This window comes from Hibiscus syriacus, unplaced genomic scaffold (genome assembly GCF_006381635.1).
Source record: "Hibiscus syriacus cultivar Baekdansim isolate YM2019G1 unplaced genomic scaffold, ASM638163v2 tig00116976_pilon, whole genome shotgun sequence".
Lineage (NCBI taxonomy): Eukaryota > Viridiplantae > Streptophyta > Magnoliopsida > Malvales > Malvaceae > Hibiscus > Hibiscus syriacus.
Genome location: NW_024063500.1, coordinates 385,496 through 406,787, shown reverse-complemented (window position 1 = coordinate 406,787; position 21,292 = coordinate 385,496). Strand labels below are relative to the sequence as shown.

The 21,292-nt window shown below is 35.1% G+C and overlaps 2 protein-coding genes and 2 pseudogenes across 5 annotated transcripts; 2 read left to right on the top strand and 2 right to left on the bottom strand.

Moving 5' to 3' along the window:
* Nucleotides 1-2,070: 2,070 nt before the first annotated feature.
* Nucleotides 2,071-2,828, bottom strand: LOC120192683. The gene is made up of 2 exons (XM_039195426.1): nt 2,809-2,828; nt 2,071-2,698 (listed from the first exon to the last, which is right to left on the bottom strand). Exons 1-2 carry the CDS (start codon nt 2,826-2,828, stop codon nt 2,071-2,073), a joined length of 648 nt encoding a protein of 215 aa, XP_039051357.1.
* A 436-nt stretch (nt 2,829-3,264) lies between these two features.
* Nucleotides 3,265-6,959, top strand: LOC120192642 (translocase of chloroplast 90, chloroplastic-like). Of its 4 annotated transcripts, none has more exons than XM_039195390.1 (3): nt 3,265-3,456; nt 3,805-3,930; nt 4,304-6,959. In XM_039195390.1, the coding sequence occupies exons 2-3, from the start codon at nt 3,810-3,812 to the stop codon at nt 6,571-6,573; spliced, it is 2,391 nt and encodes a 796-aa protein (XP_039051321.1). In that variant the 5' UTR covers nt 3,265-3,456; nt 3,805-3,809; the 3' UTR covers nt 6,574-6,959. The 4 variants fall into 4 exon arrangements, with proteins under 4 accessions (XP_039051321.1, XP_039051319.1, XP_039051320.1 ...); XM_039195388.1 differs by having other exon boundaries at nt 3,265-3,491; XM_039195389.1 differs by having other exon boundaries at nt 3,433-3,491; nt 3,691-3,930.
* Nucleotides 6,960-8,036: 1,077 nt separating this feature from the next.
* On the top strand, nt 8,037-12,494 carry LOC120192644 (annotated as a pseudogene).
* Nucleotides 12,495-13,062: 568 nt separating this feature from the next.
* On the bottom strand, nt 13,063-18,261 carry LOC120192643 (annotated as a pseudogene).
* Between the last annotated feature and the right edge of the window lie 3,031 nt (nt 18,262-21,292).

The window sequence follows — 21,292 nt, the reverse complement described above, 5'->3', positions numbered from 1 at the left end:
GAGTCCTTTCATTCTTGGCTGAAGCCAACGTCTCACTCTCCATCTTCTTTAATGTCAGGGTATATTTTTCCTTGTGCGTCATGAAGTTTGAACCTCTCGCTTTGATTCTTCAGCTTCTCAACACCGTCAAGGTGTTGATCCTCTGAAGGTCTTGTATCAGAAACAGTCCATTAAATACAAGAATTAACGTAAGTTTCAAATCAAACCACCTTATAATATTCCTTTGATTAAAGAAAATAATTTATTACACTTCATTAGAACTTTCTCCATAAATAACTATGTTGAAAGTGTCTCCGACGCAAGAAGAGTCCTCCTCCAAAGAGTGTGTTCTGTGTACCACGAATTCTGGAATCCCACGTCCTATGATTGTGGAGTCTCATTCTTTATGACCGATCATCCTCTCTCTTTACAAAATTATTGACATGACCCTATTGATAGGCACATATAATCTATCAATATCAAATCTATTTTCACTGAATTATATCCATTTAATCAGCCAGTATATAAATAACAATTATCACTCTAAATTTAACACTAACAATAACAATCACTGTAAAATCTCTTACTATTCTTGTCTGAATTATAAAAAAATATTGTTTACGATGAACACAAATCAAATAGTTCCATCAACAATTAATATCATGATCTATAGTTCATTGACACCTTTATTTCCAAAAACTGGATGATAATATCAATAAGTTCATATAAAATTTTATTAGATTTCAAAGATTTTACATCATTAATCTTCTCAATAGGTTCATATAATTATTAATCTCCTTGAAGTTCGAGGAAGCTAATGGCTCGTTGTTGATACTGTAAACCCTCTCCTCATGCCTTGTCCAACTTGTCCTCGTTTTGAGTCTCGCTTTTCATGATCTGAAGATGCATGTTTTCCTTATTTTCTGGAAGAGCTATGCACTGAATTCTTATTCCTCTCATCACTTTTCTAGCACTAACCAAGGCAAAAGGTAAAAATGATAATGATAATGACAATGACAATTTTAGTTTTTATAATTATAATAACAATGTTAATGGATTTCATCAATTAATTGAGAAACGATGCCGTGGTTAACAATTTTTTTCATTTAATCATCAATTTAATATTTTAATTAAATATAATTATTTTTTTCTATTTAATATTAAGTTTAAATTTTTATTTAATACTACAATAGTTGTTATTTTTTTTACTTAAATTTATTTGTTTTATATTAAAGTTAATACAATAATTTTATTATATAATATTAAATATAATTATTTTTTTATTTAACATTAAATTCAAATAGAATAGTATTATCAGCAATAAAAAATATTTGAATTTAGTTATAATTTTTAGAAATAAATAGGAGTGAATTTGAGATTATTTTTTTAAGAATTAAACTAAATAAAAAATGAAAGACAAAATATATCATTTGCCTTTAGAAAAAGTTAGACACTAATTGGAACACATTAAGTGGCCTTAATAGTAAAAGTGAACGTTATTTTCTGTAGAAATCTTGGATTTGAACAGCTGCGTTTGCATAATGTATGTATATTGACAATTTTTAAATAAAATTAATAATCTTTAAATAACTCAATAATGAAATTAAATATTAAAAGAAAAAATTATAATACAATTTAATAAAATAAATATAATACAAGGTCCAAATGATTCATTAAACCATTTTATATCAATATAGATACAATTTGTTTTGGATAAGTAAATTTATATTCATCAAAAAAAGAAAGTAGACTAGCTACTACAAGTAACAGAACAAACACTAGACAACTAGATCAACCTCAATCTATGCACAATTACCTATTTGCATCATCTAGCCCATTCATGTAACATCTATACAATTTAGCCTTAACAGCCTCCTTTATTTTAATTACAATTGTATCAACCAAACGAATCAACCCTCTAAAATGCCTATGATTACGTTATTCCCAAATGAAGTACACAAATACAGTCCAAGCTAGCTTAAGAATACGCACTATGAGATATTTACCCTTTAAATTCACAACCATCCAACGAAATCCTTCATCCCAACAATATAGCTCCCGTTGAAGCCCACAAGAGTGCAGAACAGCACCTCACACTTCCCTCGCATAGGCACAATCAGATAAGAGATGGTTTCGAGATTTCATCCTAATACCCCACACCTCACACACATTATCAGTAGACATTCCAAACCGTGCAAGTCTATCTTTTGTAGGCAATCTGTCGAGAATGACCATACATGAAATTAGAGAAAACTTTGGGATATGAGCAGGGAACCAAACAAGGCGATGCCAACTAACCTTCTCCCTCCTGTCCCGAATGTTTTCCCAGATCCAACTGCCCTTAATTTGAATCCAATTAACATTAGGATAAAACAACCTCCTAGCCTCCTCTCGCAATTTAAGCAGTTTACTCAGGATCCAACTAAAATGAGCATTACACTCTATATTCCAATAATCCACAGATCTGAAACAATATTCATTAACCCAAGTAATCCAAAGTGAACCTTCACCTGCCAGAATATTCTTAACAAGCAAAAGGCAGCATGCTCTACTCCAGACAACAAGATTTCTTAACCCCAAACCACCCTCATATCTCAAGGAACATACCTGACTCCAACTCACCCGAGCTCCTCTAGCTGAGGTATCACTACCTTTCCAAAAGAACCGCATACAGAGCCTCTCAATGTCCCTAATGACCCCTTTAGAGAGGATGAGCTGCCTACTCCAGTAGTTAAAAATACTGAACAGGACAGTTTTAACAAGCTGCAACCGTCCACCAAAACTCAATTTTTTATTGGACCATTGACTAAGCTTTTCTTTAATTTTTACCAGCAAAGCTTAGCAATCATTCCTTGTAAGTTTTCAGGTTACCAAAGACACCCCAAGATACATAACAGGGAGTTGCCCCACCCTAAACCCAGTTGCTCAATCAATCCACAAGTAAATAGCTCAGTTTTCAGAGCATTCAAACTAAGTCCAAAAAGTTCAAAAAATTCCTCTAAAGTGCTCAAACCCCATCACAACGACACATGACAAAATACCAACAAATCATCCCCTCACGGCCCAAGTAAAGAAAATTTCCAAGCCCAACACAATCAAATGTAAAACCAATGAATTTCGTGGAGCACGATATCCCGGTTGTACTCGATTACGGTGCCCAAGTAATACGAAGGAAGAAAAGGCCTAGGGCATAAGAAATTGGTGTCGAAATAAGAGAAAAACAAACTTGGGAAATTGGATATCGCTGATTAGTTGTCTGTCTTATCTGATTTCTCTTCCCCTCACAGCCTCTTTTTTCTCGGCCTCTACTCTTCCTTATGATTTCTATTTTACAAAAATTAAATTAAAAATGATATAAGCTTGATACCGCCATCTCAGAGCTGCACCGGCCAAATCGAATCCTATGCAGATTTTGTTGCTCTAAATCAAATGTTAGCTGGGCTTTTTATTTTCGTCGGTCAGGAAGATTGAATTTGGGTATTGTTCGCACCTCAATTTATTTTTCATTTTAGGTATGAAGTTATTCCCACTGTTTTTTATTATTATTATTTCTGTGATGCAATGTTTCTCCTTTAATTCATACTATAGTTTTTGTTCCAATTGAATTTTTCTTGTAATTTTGTCTTATAGAAATCTTAAATTTACTCGAATGGGCTGATAATTTTAAAAAATATATTTGGAAATGAGTCTTTTTTCTTTTTCTAATTCCAGCTTGTGATTTATGGTGAGGATTTTTCATACTATTACCAGCATATAATGGAAATTTTATTGGCATGAGGCTTAGCATATAAACGATTAGCTGAGCCCTTTTTGGTGAAATTTCAGGAAGGATGAAAGGTATTAGAGACTGGGTTTTCACTCAAGTTTTGGCCTCTTCTAGACCACTGTCCGGCTGCAGTGGTTTCTTTCCTGAGGCTCCTTCGTCTCAAGAATTCGAACCAGAAGACCAAGGTACTAGCTTCTCCCCCTTTCCTATATCTATTTGGTAGTACTTTTGACCCTCTCACCAAATTTCGTGAAGTGAAAGTTTGGGTGGATTTGTTGATAAAATTATGATTTAATATCTGCATGAGGTTATGATTTCAAGGGATATTCTAAATTACATGACTAAATGTTCGACCTTGGTACTGCTTTCAATGGAGTAGCATATTTGAATAGATTAAACATTGAGAAAAGAAAACTTGCTCATCTAACTGCAACGAGCACAAATGCAACATTATATACTGTTGAGCTGCCTATTTCACGGATTACTTGGCAGATTAATAGCTATGAGTTTCTCTGCTTAGAATTAAATCTTTATTGTAACTGTCTTTTGTTTCATTAGGTTCATCTCAGACCAGCAGTTCGGTAGCATTGTCGGTGCCTCCTGATATATCATCCCCTTCTGGTAATATTCATGATAACGACCCTTTTATTTCACAGCAGCAAATCCTAGTTGAAGGTTCTAATCTATCACATAGTGGTCCTAGTAGAAAAAAGATGGATACGTTGGCTAAGATTGAGGATCTCCAAATTACATTCTTTCGTCTTCTCCAACGTTTGAGGCAACCTCAAGATAATCTTCTGGTGGCAAAAGTTTTATATAGGATGCACCTAGCAACATTGATACGAGCAGGGGAATCAGATTTAAAAAGAGTGAACTTAAGAAACGAGAGAGCCAAAACAATAGCAAGGGAACGGGAGGTATCTGGGCTCCAAGGATTAGATTTCTCTATTAAAATACTTGTCCTCGGCAAAACAGGAGATGGCAAAAGTGCAACGATAAATTCTGTGTTTGATCAACCTAAAACTGAGACCAGTGCATTTCAGCCTGCCACTGATTGCATCCGAGAGGTCACGGGAACTGTTCATGGGATTAAAGTAACATTCATTGATACCCCTGGTTTTCTACCTCCATCTACTAGTACAATGAGAAGGAATAGGAAGATTATGCTGTCTGTGAAGAAATTCATTAGAAGATCCCCTCCAGATGTTGTTTTATACTTTGAGCTGCTTGACCTCCTCAACATGGGTTATAGTGATTTCCCCCTTTTGAAGCTTGTGACTGAAGCTTTTGGTAATGCAATTTGGTTTAACACCATCCTTGTCATGACACATTCTTCTTCAGCACTTCCTGAAGGACCTAGCGGGTATCCTGTCAATTATGAATCCTATGTGAACCATTGCACTGATTTAGTGCAGCAATATATACACCAGGCAGTATCTGATTCAAGGCTTGAAAACCCTTTACTTTTAGTGGAGAATGACCCTCGGTGCAAAAGAAATTTCATGGGGGAAAGCATACTTCCAAATGGACAGGTTTGGAAATCTCAGTTCTTGTTATTATGCATATGTACCAAGGTTCTTTGTGATGCCAACAAGCTCTTGGAGTTTAAAGACAGCATTGAATTAGGACAATTAAGCAACAATCAGTTGCCTTCTCTGCCTCATCTTCTCTCAACTTTTCTACGTCATCGGTCAATATCAAATCCAGCTGAACCAGAAAGTGAACTTGATGAGATTCTGCTTTCAGAGGAAGCAGAAGAGGAGTATGATCAATTGCCTTCAATTCTAATCCTGACGAAGTCTCAATTTAAAAATTTGGCTAAATCACAGAAAAAAGCATATCTTGATGAGCTGGAATACAGAGAGACATTTTATTTGAAGAAACAGTTGAAGGAAGAGTGCCTTAGACGAAAGGAGGCCAAGCTCTCCAAAGAGAAAAGCTTTGAAGGTAATGATGATGATGATACTGATAACAAGGTAGCTCCAGAGGCTGTCCAATTGCCGGATATGGCAGTCCCTCCAAGTTTTGACTCAGATTGCCCCGTACACAGATATCGCTGCCTTGTCACAAATGACTTATGGCTTGCGAGACCTGTTCTCGATCCCCATGGATGGGATCACGATGTTGGATTTGATGGAATAAACTTGGAGACAGCTTTGGAAGTGAAAAAGAATGTTTTTGCTTCAATTGCAGGACAGATGAATAAGGACAAGCGTGATTTCAGTATTCATTCTGAATGTGCAGTAGCATATGCAGATCCTGTGGGGCCAACTTATTCTTTAGTACTTGATGTTCAGTCTACTGGTAAAGATCTTATGTATAATGTACACAGCAATGCAAAGCTGAGGAGCCTCAAGCACAATTTCACTGATTGTGGAATCTCTTTGACATCATTTCGAAACAAGTACTATGTTGGTGCTAAGCTTGAGGATACCATCTTGGTGGGGAAGAGAATGAAGTTTGTTGTGAATACTGGGTTAATAGAGGGTTCTGGACAAGTGGCATACGGTGGGAATTTTGAAGCTTCTTTTAGAGGGAGTGACTACCCTGTGAGAGATGATCATCTTAGCCTGACTATGACAGCTCTCTCATTTAAAAAAGAGACAGTACTTGGCGGTGGTTTCCATTCCGAGTTCAGGCCAATCCAAGGTATGAGGCTTGCTATTAATGGCAATATAAATAGCCAGAAAATGGGGCAAGTTTGTGTGAAGATGAGTAGCTCTGATCATGTGGAGATTGCAATGGTTGCTGTCTTTTCAATTTTCAAGGACCTTTTGCGTCGAAAGGCCACTGAAAATGGAGACATTGAAGCATCGGAGGGTGCTTAAGCGCCAGACCTTTTTGCTACAACAGAAGGACTGGTCACGAAAACGTTCTATATCTCGAATACTCTTTTCATCCAAACATATGATATGGTATGTGGGATTTTTCAAGACCATTCTGGATATTGTCTCGATTTATTGGGCGCGGTAGTTCAGGTATGTAGGAAAAAAGACAAGGTGTTGGATGTTTGTCCCACTGCTAGCTCCACTATCCTGAGGAGGTTATGGTATTTGAGTACCCAGTAGAGCTTCCAGCCATGTCTTCTGAGGTTAGTGTCGAACAAGGCCATAGCTGTACAGGAATTCATGAGAAATGAGGTTTTTTTTTTTGTGATTCATGGAATAAACCATAATAGTTTATAGTTGTAAAAGATTGAACATAACTTTTTTTTATCTAATAAGTTTAATATTTTATCACGAGGATTTAGTAGCAGGGTGAATGCTTATCAGTATTGTGAATAATTCAAGAAACTATTTATAATTTGTTTCAAATAAGAAATTCATGGATATATAAAATCTCAGTACATAAAGAATTAAGTTTAAAGAGAAAACATACCAAAGAAACCGGTACAAACATTTTATTGAAATTAAGTCATTCCGTATTAAAAACATCTATCCTTTAAAGGTACGCGAATTACAAATTCAAAAATCACAGATACAGACCTCGTTATTTATATTCTTTAACTAGCGTTTTATAACTTCTGAAAATTTAATGATAAAAAAATCAGTTCAGCATAATTTAGTGACTATTTATGTATTTTATCCTATAATTTTTTTGTACTTGGACCTCCACATTTTAGATGCGACTAAGTGCAGGAAATAAGGTTAGTTAAAACAATCGATTTAACTCCCGACACATAGGCTCCGCCTAATAATTAGATGTAGGACAGCAACCAAATCATCCAATCCCATATGGCCACGTGTAAAGCCTCACCCAATCAGAACTAACATTGCTTAATACCACGGTGAGTAACGACAAAGCGGTTGTCGTCTAATGTACGCCACCTCCGCCCGTACTATCTCCACTAACGTACGCCTTCTCCCAACTCTGGCTCAGTCTTGTCTGTCCTTAAAAAGTTACCATCATTGGGTCTTTAGTATTCACCTGATTCTCCCAAGGTACTTTCTTTCCTTATATTTTATTTCTTTTAGTGCTTTTTTTAATCGAATGTTGATGTTTTGAATTCGTTCTTTTTACTTTATCTTTTTATTTCTGATTGGTGATATTCTCTGATCTGGGGTTTTTGTTAAAAGGGTGTTTTTTTTTTCAGTCCAGGACTATAAGCTGAATCTTGGTTTATTTTTTTTTAATTGTATTCATGTGATTCAAACTAATACATATCGCATTTTTCAGACATTCATGTGATTCAAATTATCACATGTTTGCTCTTTGTAGATCGTATCGTGTATTTAAATCTAAATTGGTTTTTAATCTTGAATGCAGTAAACCACATAGTTGTTGGCTGATTTATCAAGAGTCATAGCAGGGATCACAAAGATGAAATCTTTGCTGTTTCAACTCATATTGACGTCCTGTGTTCTCTTGAAATCCAACAACAATGTGAATGCTGGTGTCACTTGTGTCTTCATTCGGAAGGAATATCCATCGAAAGACATCCCTCTTGATAATGAAGTATTTGCAGTTCCCACGGGATATAATTCACCACAACAAGTAAGACCTTTTCTTTTATTAACTTCAATTTTTTCACCTAGCTACACAAAGTAAATCAGCATATGTATTCATTAGTCCAATTTTTGTTCTCAATGATCATTACCAGAGCTTGGATAAGAACTAGATTATGCAACAATTAAGATAATTTCCTTTTAAATAAAGGCTGAAGATGATTTCTTCTTTCTTATTCATCACCTTGCTAGTTGCAGCATTAAGTATGCCATACACACCTTTGTGAATTATTTCATTTGCTGTCTCTGTAATCTCTATAGGTATTAAGTTGTTCATATTTCCCTTTCTTCCGAGAATACTAAGGAACTGCCATTTAGGAAAAAAAAACTGCGGACAAATTTTTGGAACTTGCAAACCTTGATACTAATCTATGCATTATATCTGTCAAATTTATGTTGTGCGCTGAAAATGACTCGACTAAATTTGCCTTCGTGAAGCATGCATTCCAATTGGAGCTTCTTATCATCTATCCATTGTTGCTTTTTTTCCAAACTTTTGCCCACCTATATGTAGCATACATTTTATTTAAACTGTAGGTGCATATAACACAAGAAGACTATGATGTAAAAGCTGTAATTATCTCATGGGTCACTGCTGATGAACCTGAGGCCAGCAAAGTACAATATGGGACGTCAAAGGGAAAATATGAATTTACTGCAGAGGGGAGGATGACAAACGACACTTTTATGAATACAAATCTGGCTATATCCATCATGTTCTTGTTGATGATCTTGAGGTAATACTACTTATTTTGGAAAGTAAAATCTGCATGAATGGCTTAACTTCTTCAACATGGAGAGGGTTGCCTGTTTTCATTAGAAGCTTATTCTACATGCCCTTAGCATGGATTTTTATACGAAGGAATTAAATCTTTCAGCTCCTACATTACTCAAACTTACAAGAATGGACCTTGATTTCAGCTTTGTTTGTTGTTGTAATTGGTGTTATCTGAGCCATGAAGGGAACAAATTGGTTGCTTAAACATTTTATTTGCTGTTCTCAGCAAGTACTATTACAAGATTGGGAATGGTGATTCGGCATGAGAATTTTGGTTTCAGACACCTCCAAATATTGGTCCAGATGTTCCTTACAAATTCGGAATTATTGGTGAGTGTTTTCCTTTGTAATCTAAAGCAATGTTGGAATATTTTCAGTCACATTAACCAAAGCTGTTCTGATGCTAGACAAGTTCCTGGTTTCGATTGAATGCCAGAGTTTATTCCTTTAGATGTATTAGAATCATTAAGAGTAACAACCAAAAAAAAAAGGCACTCAACTAGATCTGAACTTTTATTGCTGCTTGTCTGTCTGTAAGCCTTCTGCTTCTTTCTATACTATTGGCTGTCAAATTCGTTATTAATGTGATAGTGGAAACAAGGAGAACGTTAATAATTTATTGAAGATCGCCAAAACTGGATTTTTCATGCTAGAAAACAAGTAAAAGAGTACATTGTAGACAGAACAAATGGAAGTCGGCTATATGAAGCCTAAAATCCCAACTAGATGGATTTTAGTTATGAGATCGTTGTTTACCATTTAACCAAGCTCTCTCCTCTATCAACCATATTTCATAACTTCTCTATTGTTTCTTATACATTGCAGCAGGATTCAACTCAAAAAAATTAACCAGATCAGACTCATTTCACAGTTTTTTGATGCCATGCCATTAACTCATATTGATGTGTTTCCTTTATACATTTGTCCTTAAAATTATTTTTATTTAATTGAATATGTTGCAGGTGATTTGGGTCAGACATATAATTCACTGTCCACCCTTGAGCATTACATGCAGAGTGGAGCACAGACTGTCTTGTTTGTAGGAGATCTTTCTTATGCTGATAGATATCAGTATAATGATGTTGGTATAAGATGGGATTCATGGGGCCGCTTTGTGGAGAAAAGTACTGCATATCAGCCTTTGATCTGGTCTGCTGGGAATCATGAAATAGAATACATGCCTTACATGGTAAAAACATTGACCAAGCATTGTTATTGCTAAAAGTCATGATACTTTCTGGTACTATGAACTTTACCTAACCATGCATACTGCTTCTAATTATGTATATGTAATGTATAATAATATTTGCATCACACCCTGAAGCATTTTTCTCAGGTACATTGTACAAGCCATTCTTTCTTAACTTTCATTGTTCTGAACTTAAAAGCTTAAAACATTCCTTAAGAAGGTTCTATCATTTATTCTTTCATTTCCCAAAGATTGATATTTTGGTGTTATTGCTAGATCTTGCTGTGGTTTAAGGAGACCTTAAACCACACCATACCTCAAATATCTCATCCCACGTGCAAATTTATAACATCACCGACACTATTTATTATTTATTTTTTATGTTTACTCAAGCTATTACACTGTATAAACCATAAACTCTCACTCTTTTAAGCGGAACATTTAGAATTATCTTGTTTAATGCTCAACATTCTCAATTCTGGAAATATCTGCAGGATGAAGTTGTTCCTTTTAAGTCCTATCTCCAACGGTATCCGACACCTCATTTGGCTTGTAAAAGTAGCAGTCCTATGTGGTACGCTATTAGACGCGCATCTGCCCATATAATTGTGCTATCCAGCTACTCTCCATTTGGTACCTTTTCTTCTCGACTATTTAATGTTTCATCTTGATTAGCTATTTCCTATTAAGCACCCTACCCTTTCTGGCTTTCTTCTCAAAAATAATTGTCTTAGCAATTAACTTGATCAGTTTGGCTCCTGTCTATTATTTTTTTCCACTATTTATCGGTACACTCTTCACTTATATTCAAGAGGACTGGATCCTTAAATAAGTGCTTATTGTTTTCCCTATGAGAGGACAGAGATCTTTTTCTTCTTGTCTATTATATATCTTACCTCGAACTTGTTTTCACCTTGAATAGTAAAATACACACCTCAATGGGAGTGGCTTCTAGAAGAATTAAAGAGGGTTGACCGGGAGAAGACTCCCTGGCTCATTGTCTTATGCATATTCCTATCTACAACAGTAATGATGTACATTTCATGGAGGGCGAAAGTATGCGAGCAGTCTTTGAAGAATGGTTCGTCCACCACAAAGTTGATATAGTCTTTGCTGGTCATGTCCATGCATATGAAAGATCTGTATGGTTCTTTCCTTATCATTCCAGTTTCCTCTTCCCCTTTTTGTTAGCATTACATTTTGCATTATAAGTGATTCAAATTTTTAAATGATCAATTTGATAATGAGAGGCGTTTATATGATTTTTTTATTGTAACATCAATAATTCTGAAATAGTAACATAGACCCTTTTACTGATGCCGAACTCTGTCATGCATAATATGTATGGGTCCTATTTCATTACAATTGTTGGGGGGGGGGGTTTCCTAGAAGGAATGCTCATGCTTATGAATTTTCAGTACCGAATCTCAAATATAAGGTACAATGTATCAAGTGGAGACCGTTACCCACTACCAGACAAATCAACTCCGGTTTACATCACCGTTGGAGATGGTGGAAATCAAGAAGGTCTAGCAGGAAGGTTAGTCTGGAGGCATATTTAACAATAACAGAAATTATGATTCACTACTCGTTTACAGTTAGATCTGTAAGAAGTTACATTCCTTTTTGACTTAAACAAATGTTTCTTTTTGTGGTTCTGCAGATTCAGAGATCCTCAACCAGAGTATTCAGCATTCCGAGAAGCCAGTTATGGTCATTCGACACTCGAGATCCGAAATAGGACACATGCATTCTACCATTGGAATCGCAATGATGATGGGGAAAAAGTTCCCACGGACTCGCTTGTTTTACACAATCAGGACTGGTCAGTTTAACTAACCATTTCTTGCTCTAGATATCTTTCGAACAAAGTATGCAATATATTGGATAATGTTGGATGAGAATTGATTCACTTAAAAATGAGGTGGGGCTGACTGGTTTTCTAGCAGGTCAAGCAGTCTGAGACGAAGAAAACTAAAGAAGCATCATTTGAGTAGCAGGCGTGGGAGGATTGCTTCTCACTGAGAAGATTAAATTTCAACCGAAGCATTTTTCACCTCTGGAAGGGGTTTGGTTGATTAAATTTCAGTAAGGAGATGAAAGTGCCATGCAAATTCCTTACTGGAGATGGCATAAAATAATCCCTGTAGTTATCATTTTCTTCAATTTCATGCTCGAAAATGAACTGTTTAAACGGCGGCTGTATCAAAATCTTTAGAATCATCACTGTTCGTGGATTAGGATGATTTACTTCGATTCTAAATGACTCTGGGAACTTTTTTCTTCCTTTATTTTTGGCTACATCTCTAGTGGAAATGAACAGGATTGTGAAAAGCTTTCGCTTTGATTAATGCCTGAACGGGCTGAAAAAAGATTACCGCAGGAGGAGCCTCAAATATCGAGAGTAAAACCAGCTGGTGGTTACACGCCAGTTATCATGGACACAACACAAAATTAAATCAAACAAATAAATTTAAAAGCTACAAATCCATAATATACCAAAAATGAAAGAATAATAATCAACAGTGATATCAGGGATTGATAACAAGACAAATGAGAAAACAAAAAAGATAACCAGTGATACCAGAGGAAGAAAACATTCAGTTGCTTGGCTGTACCCGAGTGTTCATGCTACACAAATCCTTATTTTCTCATATAAATTTGTCATTTTGTCCGTTCCGATTGGTAAAGTTTCCCAAACGCAAACTTTGCACAAAGCATACGGCTGGTAAGAATATATTTATATACAGTTTTATACAAGATGCTACAAATACATACCAGGGGTACTGGAGATCCTCTGAAAGCTATGGTTCACCATTACCAGATACTGAAAATGGCCAACCCAACGAATTGGAATAAACTGGCAGCTTTGGCATACTTGAGTTGCAAACTCAAATTTGCAGGGCCTGGCTCCCTCTAGTTAGAACTCAGAACCCGTCTTTGGATCACTTAGGAATCACGGAAAATTGGCTGTGGCATCCATTTAAGGTGCACGTTCAATTTTCCAGACTTAGCTCCCTCTAGCTGGAGGGCATCTTTGTATTCCCCTTCCAGTATGACCCTAGTCAATGTCAAAATGCTCCTCCCCATGTAGTCCTACAAGATTGAAAGCCGAAAAACTATTTAAACATATTTAACATTAGAATTTGAAATGGGAAGCCATAATAAATTGTTGGAAATGATGCAATAACTAGTGTTCACGGGGGAACAATGAAGATTGATCCTCAAACCATGTAGTCCTCAACCCTGTGTAACTGACAGAAGGAAGTAGCTTAAAACTTTCTACTTTTAAAGAAGATTGATTTGACGATTCCATAAGAAACCATAATTTACCTTTCCAAAAGTGTCATGGTCCCAGACTTCAAGGATTAGCATATCATGTAATCCATCCTCAACAACGAAGTCAAAAGTTTGATTCCAAACTGGATTCAAGCTGTCATTCACAACCTGACAAAGAAAACATCTTCAAGGACCAAAGATTCTGTATGTCCAAATTCTCGAAAGATAAGATGCATGGAATACAAGAGTCCAGGATGGTTCACTAAAACTGCCAATAAGATAAAGGACATACCAAAAGGAAATACACAAAAGGTAACTTCTATGACTGAGGAAATCAATAACTAAGAGAATCCTTAAGAACTCTCAAAAGTAACAAAGAAAGGATAAGTGGATAAATGATACCACATCTTGCATTATCCAGAAGGTTTCAGCCCCAACTTGACCATGAAATAAACAATAAAAAAAGGATAAAAACACCTTTGGACAATCAAAATCTTACCCTAGTTTTGTGCTTTGCCTCTGATTTCTTCAATGTGAGCACAACATAGGGATCGGCCTTTCCCATTAAATCTACAATAGGCAAATCTTCAGCAGATATCACTGTGACAGACAGTACTCCTCTAATAATAACCTCCTTTTTCTTATTTATGGTTGCTTCCTCATTTTCAATTGCATCAGTTCCATTTGCTCCACTTTTAATAACCTTCTCCAAGGAAGTCATTGAAAAGTTAGAGGTAAAGGGGTTAGTAAAGCCATTCTCCATGCCAAAGGGACAGTACAAGAGCTCCAAGTGCACCTAACAACCAACATAACAATTACAAGCAAGACATAAATACCACCATTTCATACAAATAAAGAATTTTTTTGGTGAATAAACAACCTAAAAATAATATAAGAAATAACTTAAAGAGTGAGTGAATGGTTTCGAACCAGGTCTCTCCATAGCATAGGTTCACAGGCTGGCTTTCTTGTTTGGGACAGGTAACTTTTCTCATATTAAGAATTAGGGTTATAGTCTTTGTAAAGCTACATGTTATTTCTATGATGAGTGGGAAGAGAGTGAAGACCATATTCAGTAAGGAAGTATGGTAACTAGCATATTTAGTCGGGTTGAATCATTGTGCATATACAACATTGGCAGATGGGAACTAAGGAAATTTGGTTGTAACGTTGACAGTATTTTGAGTTCCGTTATATTTTATGCATAAACTTGGCTGAATGGCATTATTAACATGGTTGAATCCCAGTAATAGGATTCCATGTGATAGGGGGCATTCATGTTGTGGGGGGGGGATCATTATTTTTTCTCTGTACTGTTATAGCAAGTTTCTCCTTCTCTCTCGGATAATACAATGCTAGCTATCACCAAAGGAAGAACGGTGCATGAGAGAAAATATCGACTTTAAAAAAAAAAAGAGCATCTCAAAAGTAACTAGCACGTCTTTGCAAGAATTAAAAGAAAGGGTATTCAAATTACTGTACTAACCCTCACATATACCCTTTAAGCTTTTAAACCTACTCTGCTTGTATCACGATTTGAAAGAATAAACAACCCTAGGAAATAATTACATAGCCAAGTTTTATGAAAACATATATGCAAGCAAACAATGCATAACTCTAATTATACAACTAAAGGAAGGTAATTAATGTCCTCACCTGCCCCCTGTACTTTGTATCTCTCTGGATCTCCAAGTCTTTAACCAGATTCAACCAGACATCCTTCACTTTACCAGGTTCAAGGTCCCTTAAAAGTACTTGAGCACAACCAATGAGCTCAGATGCCTGAACTCCCTCATCATCATAGATTCTTACCACCAAGTGCTGAGTTGTGGCATCCTCAATAATAAATTCATAGTGTTCATTCCAAATAGGATTCAACTCGTTGTTCTGGAGAGAAAACACAAATTTCTTCAAAACCTACTGGAAATGTTTTTGAAAGAGTTTCTCCTTTTTTTCTGGAAAGAACAAACAGGAATCAGGTAGGGCAAGGATAACTTACAATTGTTTTACTTTTTTTTGTTTTGCCGGGTAAAGGCGGCACATATAATACAGCATAGGGATCCGATTTCCCAATAATATCTTTGTTTGTCAAGTCCCGAGCCTGGACAAGCTTCACCTCTAGAGTTCCAACTGGCTTTAACTCCAAATCACTGAAAATAGAAAGACACTAACTACCATCAGCTGTTTCACTACTTAGATATTGAGAGAGAGAATGACACCACATCCTAAATAAAGGGGAAAAAAACGAATTCACAAGTAGTCACATCTTCTATGTGGGAACAAAAAGTAGCTATATTCAAGTGAAAATACATTTGCATTACCAAATCACCTCTCTACAAACAACAGTTTCAGATAAAATTCAGCAAAATTAATATGCTCTTTGTTTGGATTCTTTAGCTTGGCAGAAAGGGGGCAAGGCTCTTCATACCCTGTCCATATTCTTGGGTCCCTAGTTCAGTAGTTCCTTCTTTTCTATATTACACTATCATTTTCTATTGAGAAAAAGTAAAGGACATACCTATAATCACCAGGCAAAATGGGTATAATTTTTCTCACAGGCTATGTGATAGAATCTTCAATAGCATCCCGTATTGTTCTCTGCATGAGAAACAATATAGCTTGTTAATCTCTTTAACAATACAGTATGTTAATTTCTTGCCTTTGTACCAGAGACCATCCTCCAAATCAAAAAACAAAGCCTGAGCTCAGAATTGAGGATTAAAATGCTAATTTCATATATTTTGCAGTGTCCAGTGGATGCATCTATATGTATCAATACCTCCTGTCCATGAACGATACTTCTAGGACATGATGTAATTTCTCACAACTAACGTTTTTCATTAAGGTGTGTTTTATATCACTTTCACCAAAGGCGAAGCCAGAATTTTATTTTAGGCAGAGGGAAATAAAATTAAAATTCTTGGGTGGTCAAAGGCATAAATTTTCCATTAAAGACTTAATTGAATTATAAAAACTTTACGAGGACAACAATGGAAATTTAGTCATATCCTAATAACTTCCCACTACCATTTGTAGTTTCAAAGGCTTCATTTAGAACCTAGAGTCAGACTGACAATATTAAACTCACAAAATTCTCAGCGACTTTCTCTCTGAAATTATTTCAGCCACCATACTTCTAACCCTCCTTAGCAGTCTCAACGCCAGTAACTCAAAGAACTCTTCACAATTTCATAACCTGCCGACAAAATTTACAAACTAAATCTCCAAGAAACACTGTTACGTCGAACCGACTAAAACTAGTTTGAGAAAAAAAGGTTTTTTTGGCAACAATGATGCAAAAATTAAGACCATAAGAAGAATTGGTAAAGTTGATTGATGCAAATACAAAAAAAAAAACTGTAGTAAGAGTAATCCAGTTTCAAAAGTCGCACAAACCTCAATAACATCAGAAAGTCCTGGAATAGTTGATATGTCACCACCAATGACTTTCAGGGTGAAGTCCATTTTTTTCTGCAAGCCAAAAATGAACATCAACCTAGTTGCTATAAAAAATGTGCATATGTCAGGTGCCTGTGTCTAGTGTACATGTCATGAACATAAGTGATCCCAAGCCTAGCTAATGGATGAAAATTACATCCATTTGGATATCAGGCATATTATCTTTGAGTGAAGCTACTATTATGAATTAGTTTTTATTGAGATTTTACAACAGCAATGTTATGATTACTATTTAGCAACCAAATCATGCAACAACAAAAAAGACACTAGAAACCAGAGTACAATATGTCATAAGTCTTACAAATACAAGTACGCTTGCATCTCAATCTCATTTCTAGTTCTACAATTAGGGCTCTTTCTCCATGGGTGAGCATCCGTGCTAACATGCATTAACTTGCAACATTGGAAGAAAATAACATACCTTTTGTCTCAGAGAATAACAAACAGCTCCAAAGCAAGGAAACTCATTCACGAGGGGTTTAAATATCAACCTGAAGACTCCAGTGAATCCAATATCTTTCACCTAAGCCAAAGGAATTAAACATCAATATCTGGGATTCTGAAGAAAAAGCTTAACAACTTGAGACTTGTTGTAATGATAAATCCATTGCCAAAACACATATAGAGACAACAAAAAGGGAAAAAAAGTTGTTTGCAACATTCATGCTGTTTACAACCATAGTTGCTTATGCAATATCAAAATGGTGGAACAGCCACGAATAACAATATTACAATGAAATATACATCAAGGAAAGTAATTTAGCATTAACTGGTCTAATTCTATAAGCCTGCTGCATGAAGTTTTTGAATTCCATCATACAAATGTCTACTAGATTGTAGGCATGAACAATGGTCAAAGAAAATTTACGCTTTGGTCATCATTTCTTTCAGAGATCAAACTTTTTCCATAACTACCCAGCAAGTCCTCAAGCCTCCAAAGTTTCAATATTAATACTCAATAAAACAATATTTTTAATCACATTTACAACCCTTCAATAAAAATGGCGGGCCAGAAAATTGGTAGCACAAGTAGAACAATTATGTAAAATAAGGATCAACTAGCTCTTGATTCAAGAAGCAAGAGTACAAGACCAAAACAGGGCATTTAGTGGGAACCCAAGCAAGAAACCGTTGCAAATAAGCAAACTAGGCCCCAAGATACCTGCACAGGTAGTGATACACCAAGATAAGTCTTGATATCAAGTATTATACTTGAATTTGCATCCCACTGCATTTCCAACTCCATTGTAACACTATCAGCTTCATCTTCAAAAATACTTACACCTAAAGAATGACATTGCTTCATAAGGTTACCAAATTTTATAATCTTTCACTCGAAAACTTACCCTAAAAAAAGCACAATTTTATAAAATAAAAAGCTCATTTCATTCATACCGAAGCTCATTTCATTTTTGCTAGTTTTTTTAGAAGGTAATAATAATAATAATAATAATAATAATAATAATAATAATAATAATAATAATAATAATAATAATGTGTTCATGGATTAATTTTTTAAAAAAAAGGAAACCAGTAATTATGCTTTTAAAAAAACTCCATGAATAACAATATACATTATTTTTCTGTTACAGAGAACAATTATGTTTGATTGATTAATGGCCATCCATTTACTTCAAATGGCAAAAACGAATAACAATGAGAAAATACGTCAACAAATAACAATTCAAACCAAAATAAATTTTTACCAATTAAATTTTGACACGTGGGATTTCGATTTTTCTTACGATTTGACTAAACTGACACATTTTCGTCGTAATATTTCCTCTCTAACACCCTTTGATCAATATTTTCCGAAGTAACACTCTTTCGACTGAGGTGGCATAAAGGCGCATTCCCGGGGACGCGCTTTCACGGGGTTCTGCTGAGTCGAATGCTACATGGGTAAGGCGCATCCCCGGAGACGCGCCTTCCATTAAATGCCAAAAATGCCCATCAATTTTTCCCCCCAACTGCCCCTTCTCTTCCTCTATATAAACCCCCTCACCTTCACTCCAAAATCATCTTCTCTATTATATAACTCAAATTCTCCAACTATTTGAGTTTTAAATTTCTTATTAGTGGTAAGAAATTTATTTTTAAGTTAGTATTTTTTTAAATCGTTTTTATATTTTATAGTAATATAATTATATAAATATTATTTTTTATTAAAATAATATTTATATAATTATTATTTATTTAAATTTATTAATTAATTATTTTTTGTGATAATTATAATTTTTGTCTACAGTTATAATGGAAAGTGAAATACTGCTGCAATTGGATGCAAATCATATTTCCAGACATTTTAGTGATATGGTAATCTTTTTTTATAATTAATGTTATTATTTATTATTATTTTTAATTTAAATTTACAATGAATTTATATTAATTATAAATTTTTATAATGCATATTATTTAGGAAACTTATCGTATTTTAGAGACTTTTATTAAAAACCAACGTATACTTACACCGCAACGTATTTTGTCATATTTGTCTTCTGCCGGGTTCGGGTATATTGCAACAATTATTGGCGGTTGCAAACTCGAACCTGTCCTAATTTCTACATTAATTAAGAGGTGGAGGCCCGAGACATACACATTTCATCTTCCATGTGGAGAGGCTACAATTACATTGGAGGATGTCTCTATGCATCTGGGGCTTCCCGTCGATGGGAATATTATGTGTGGTATGACAGATAGTGATTGGCAATCAATGTGCATGGAGTATCTTGGAGCTGCTCCGCCAGAGTTTAATGGAGGTAGAATAGCTTTATCATGGTTGAAAACTAATTTTGAAGTTCTGAATGAAAATGCTTCAGATGATGAAGTAGAGGCATGTGCTCGGGCTTATATTTTACAAATCATTGGAGGAATATTGATGCCCGATAAATCTCGCAACCAAGTGCATTGTATGTGGTTGCGGTGTATCAGCCTCAATAACGGGTTAGTGACTTAATTGTAAAACTTCAGAATTTGGTAATTAAAGCAGAATAATTGAATAGTATTGTAATTTGGTATAGGATTAATTTGCAAGGAAGAAAGAATAGAAGGACAAAAGGGTCATTTGCAAGGAAAATAATTAATTGGGTTAGATATATATGGAGGCCACGTGTATGAGAGGAAGCAAATATCCAAGCTTCCAGACAACTCTTCTCCTCCTTTCTTCTTTGTACGTATTAGCCAAGGCAAAGGTAAGAATTCTTAATTGTTGATCATTAGTTGAGATTTAAGTTTGGTTTTGTTCCTTAGATACTAAGTAAGCTTAAGGAAAGCTTAATTTGCTTTAAAACAACAAGATGAAAGATATAGGAAGAATTAAAGATTAAGAGTTTTTGAATGAGATTTCAAAATAAAGCTCATAATGAGGATTGAGAGTTGAATTTGACTTGTCATCAACTTGATTAAGATATACGAAGTGTTAGAATCAGATTTAGAATATGTGGGAATTTGAGTGAGATTCTTAAATCCTATGTGGAGAAATGAATTTGAAAGTTTAAGAGATATTTAATGAGTATTAATTAGTTTAAATAGGTGTATAAGAGTTAAGTATATAAAAAGGGGTGAAATATGAAGAGTTGGGAGGATCAAAAAAGGATTTTCGTGTTCAAAGTATCATTTCTGGGCTATGTGCATCGATGCGCATTCAATGTGTATCGATGCACTCTCAAATAATGAACATCGAATGCAATTAGTGCATCGATGCACCCGTTTAAAATACAAACATCGAATGGGATTTATGCACTGATGCCTAGGTAGTGCATCGATACACCCGTCAAGGGATGTATCGATACATGGTGTAGTGCATCGATGCATACCTTTATTAAAAGTTGAAAAAGCTTTCTTTTTAGCCTAAGGAATGATAGTTTAGAATATATTAATTAGTGTACCGATTAGTACCAATGTATTACTATGTAGATAAAGAATGTAATTTCGTCCCCGAACAAACAAAGGATTAGAATCAAGTTAAAACAAGCAAGGCCAAGGTGAGCGCATATCCTAGATGAAATGGAATTGAGATAAGACTTGCGATAAGTTTCTCTTATCATTGAATTTATGATTCTATATTCATGCACATGCATACATATATATATATATATATATATATATATGTATGTATTAACGTTATAGTGATTCAATGCATTTTTCATTTATGATTAACATGACATTATAGGAATGAATGCTATTACCAGAGGATTCTTCCAGGTATGTGAAATAATGAAAATGATCATATGAAACGACTTATATATTTACATGTACAATGATGAAAGAGATATGAAATGGGAAATGTATTTATAATTAAGCCCATGTTATTAATATGAGAGCGGTAGGTATAATTG

Coding starts and splice junctions, on each gene's coding strand:
- LOC120192683 (XM_039195426.1), bottom strand. CDS start 2,828: ATGATTGCTAAGCTTTGCTG. Junction 2,699..2,808: donor ATGATTGCTAAGCTTTGCTG/GTAAAAATTAAA, acceptor CTACTGGAGTAG/GCAGCTCATCCTCTCTAAAG.
- LOC120192642 (XM_039195390.1), top strand. CDS start 3,810: ATGAAAGGTATTAGAGACTGGGTTTTCACTCAAGTTTTGGCCTCTTCT. Junction 3,931..4,303: donor ATTCGAACCAGAAGACCAAG/GTACTAGCTTCT, acceptor TTGTTTCATTAG/GTTCATCTCAGACCAGCAGT.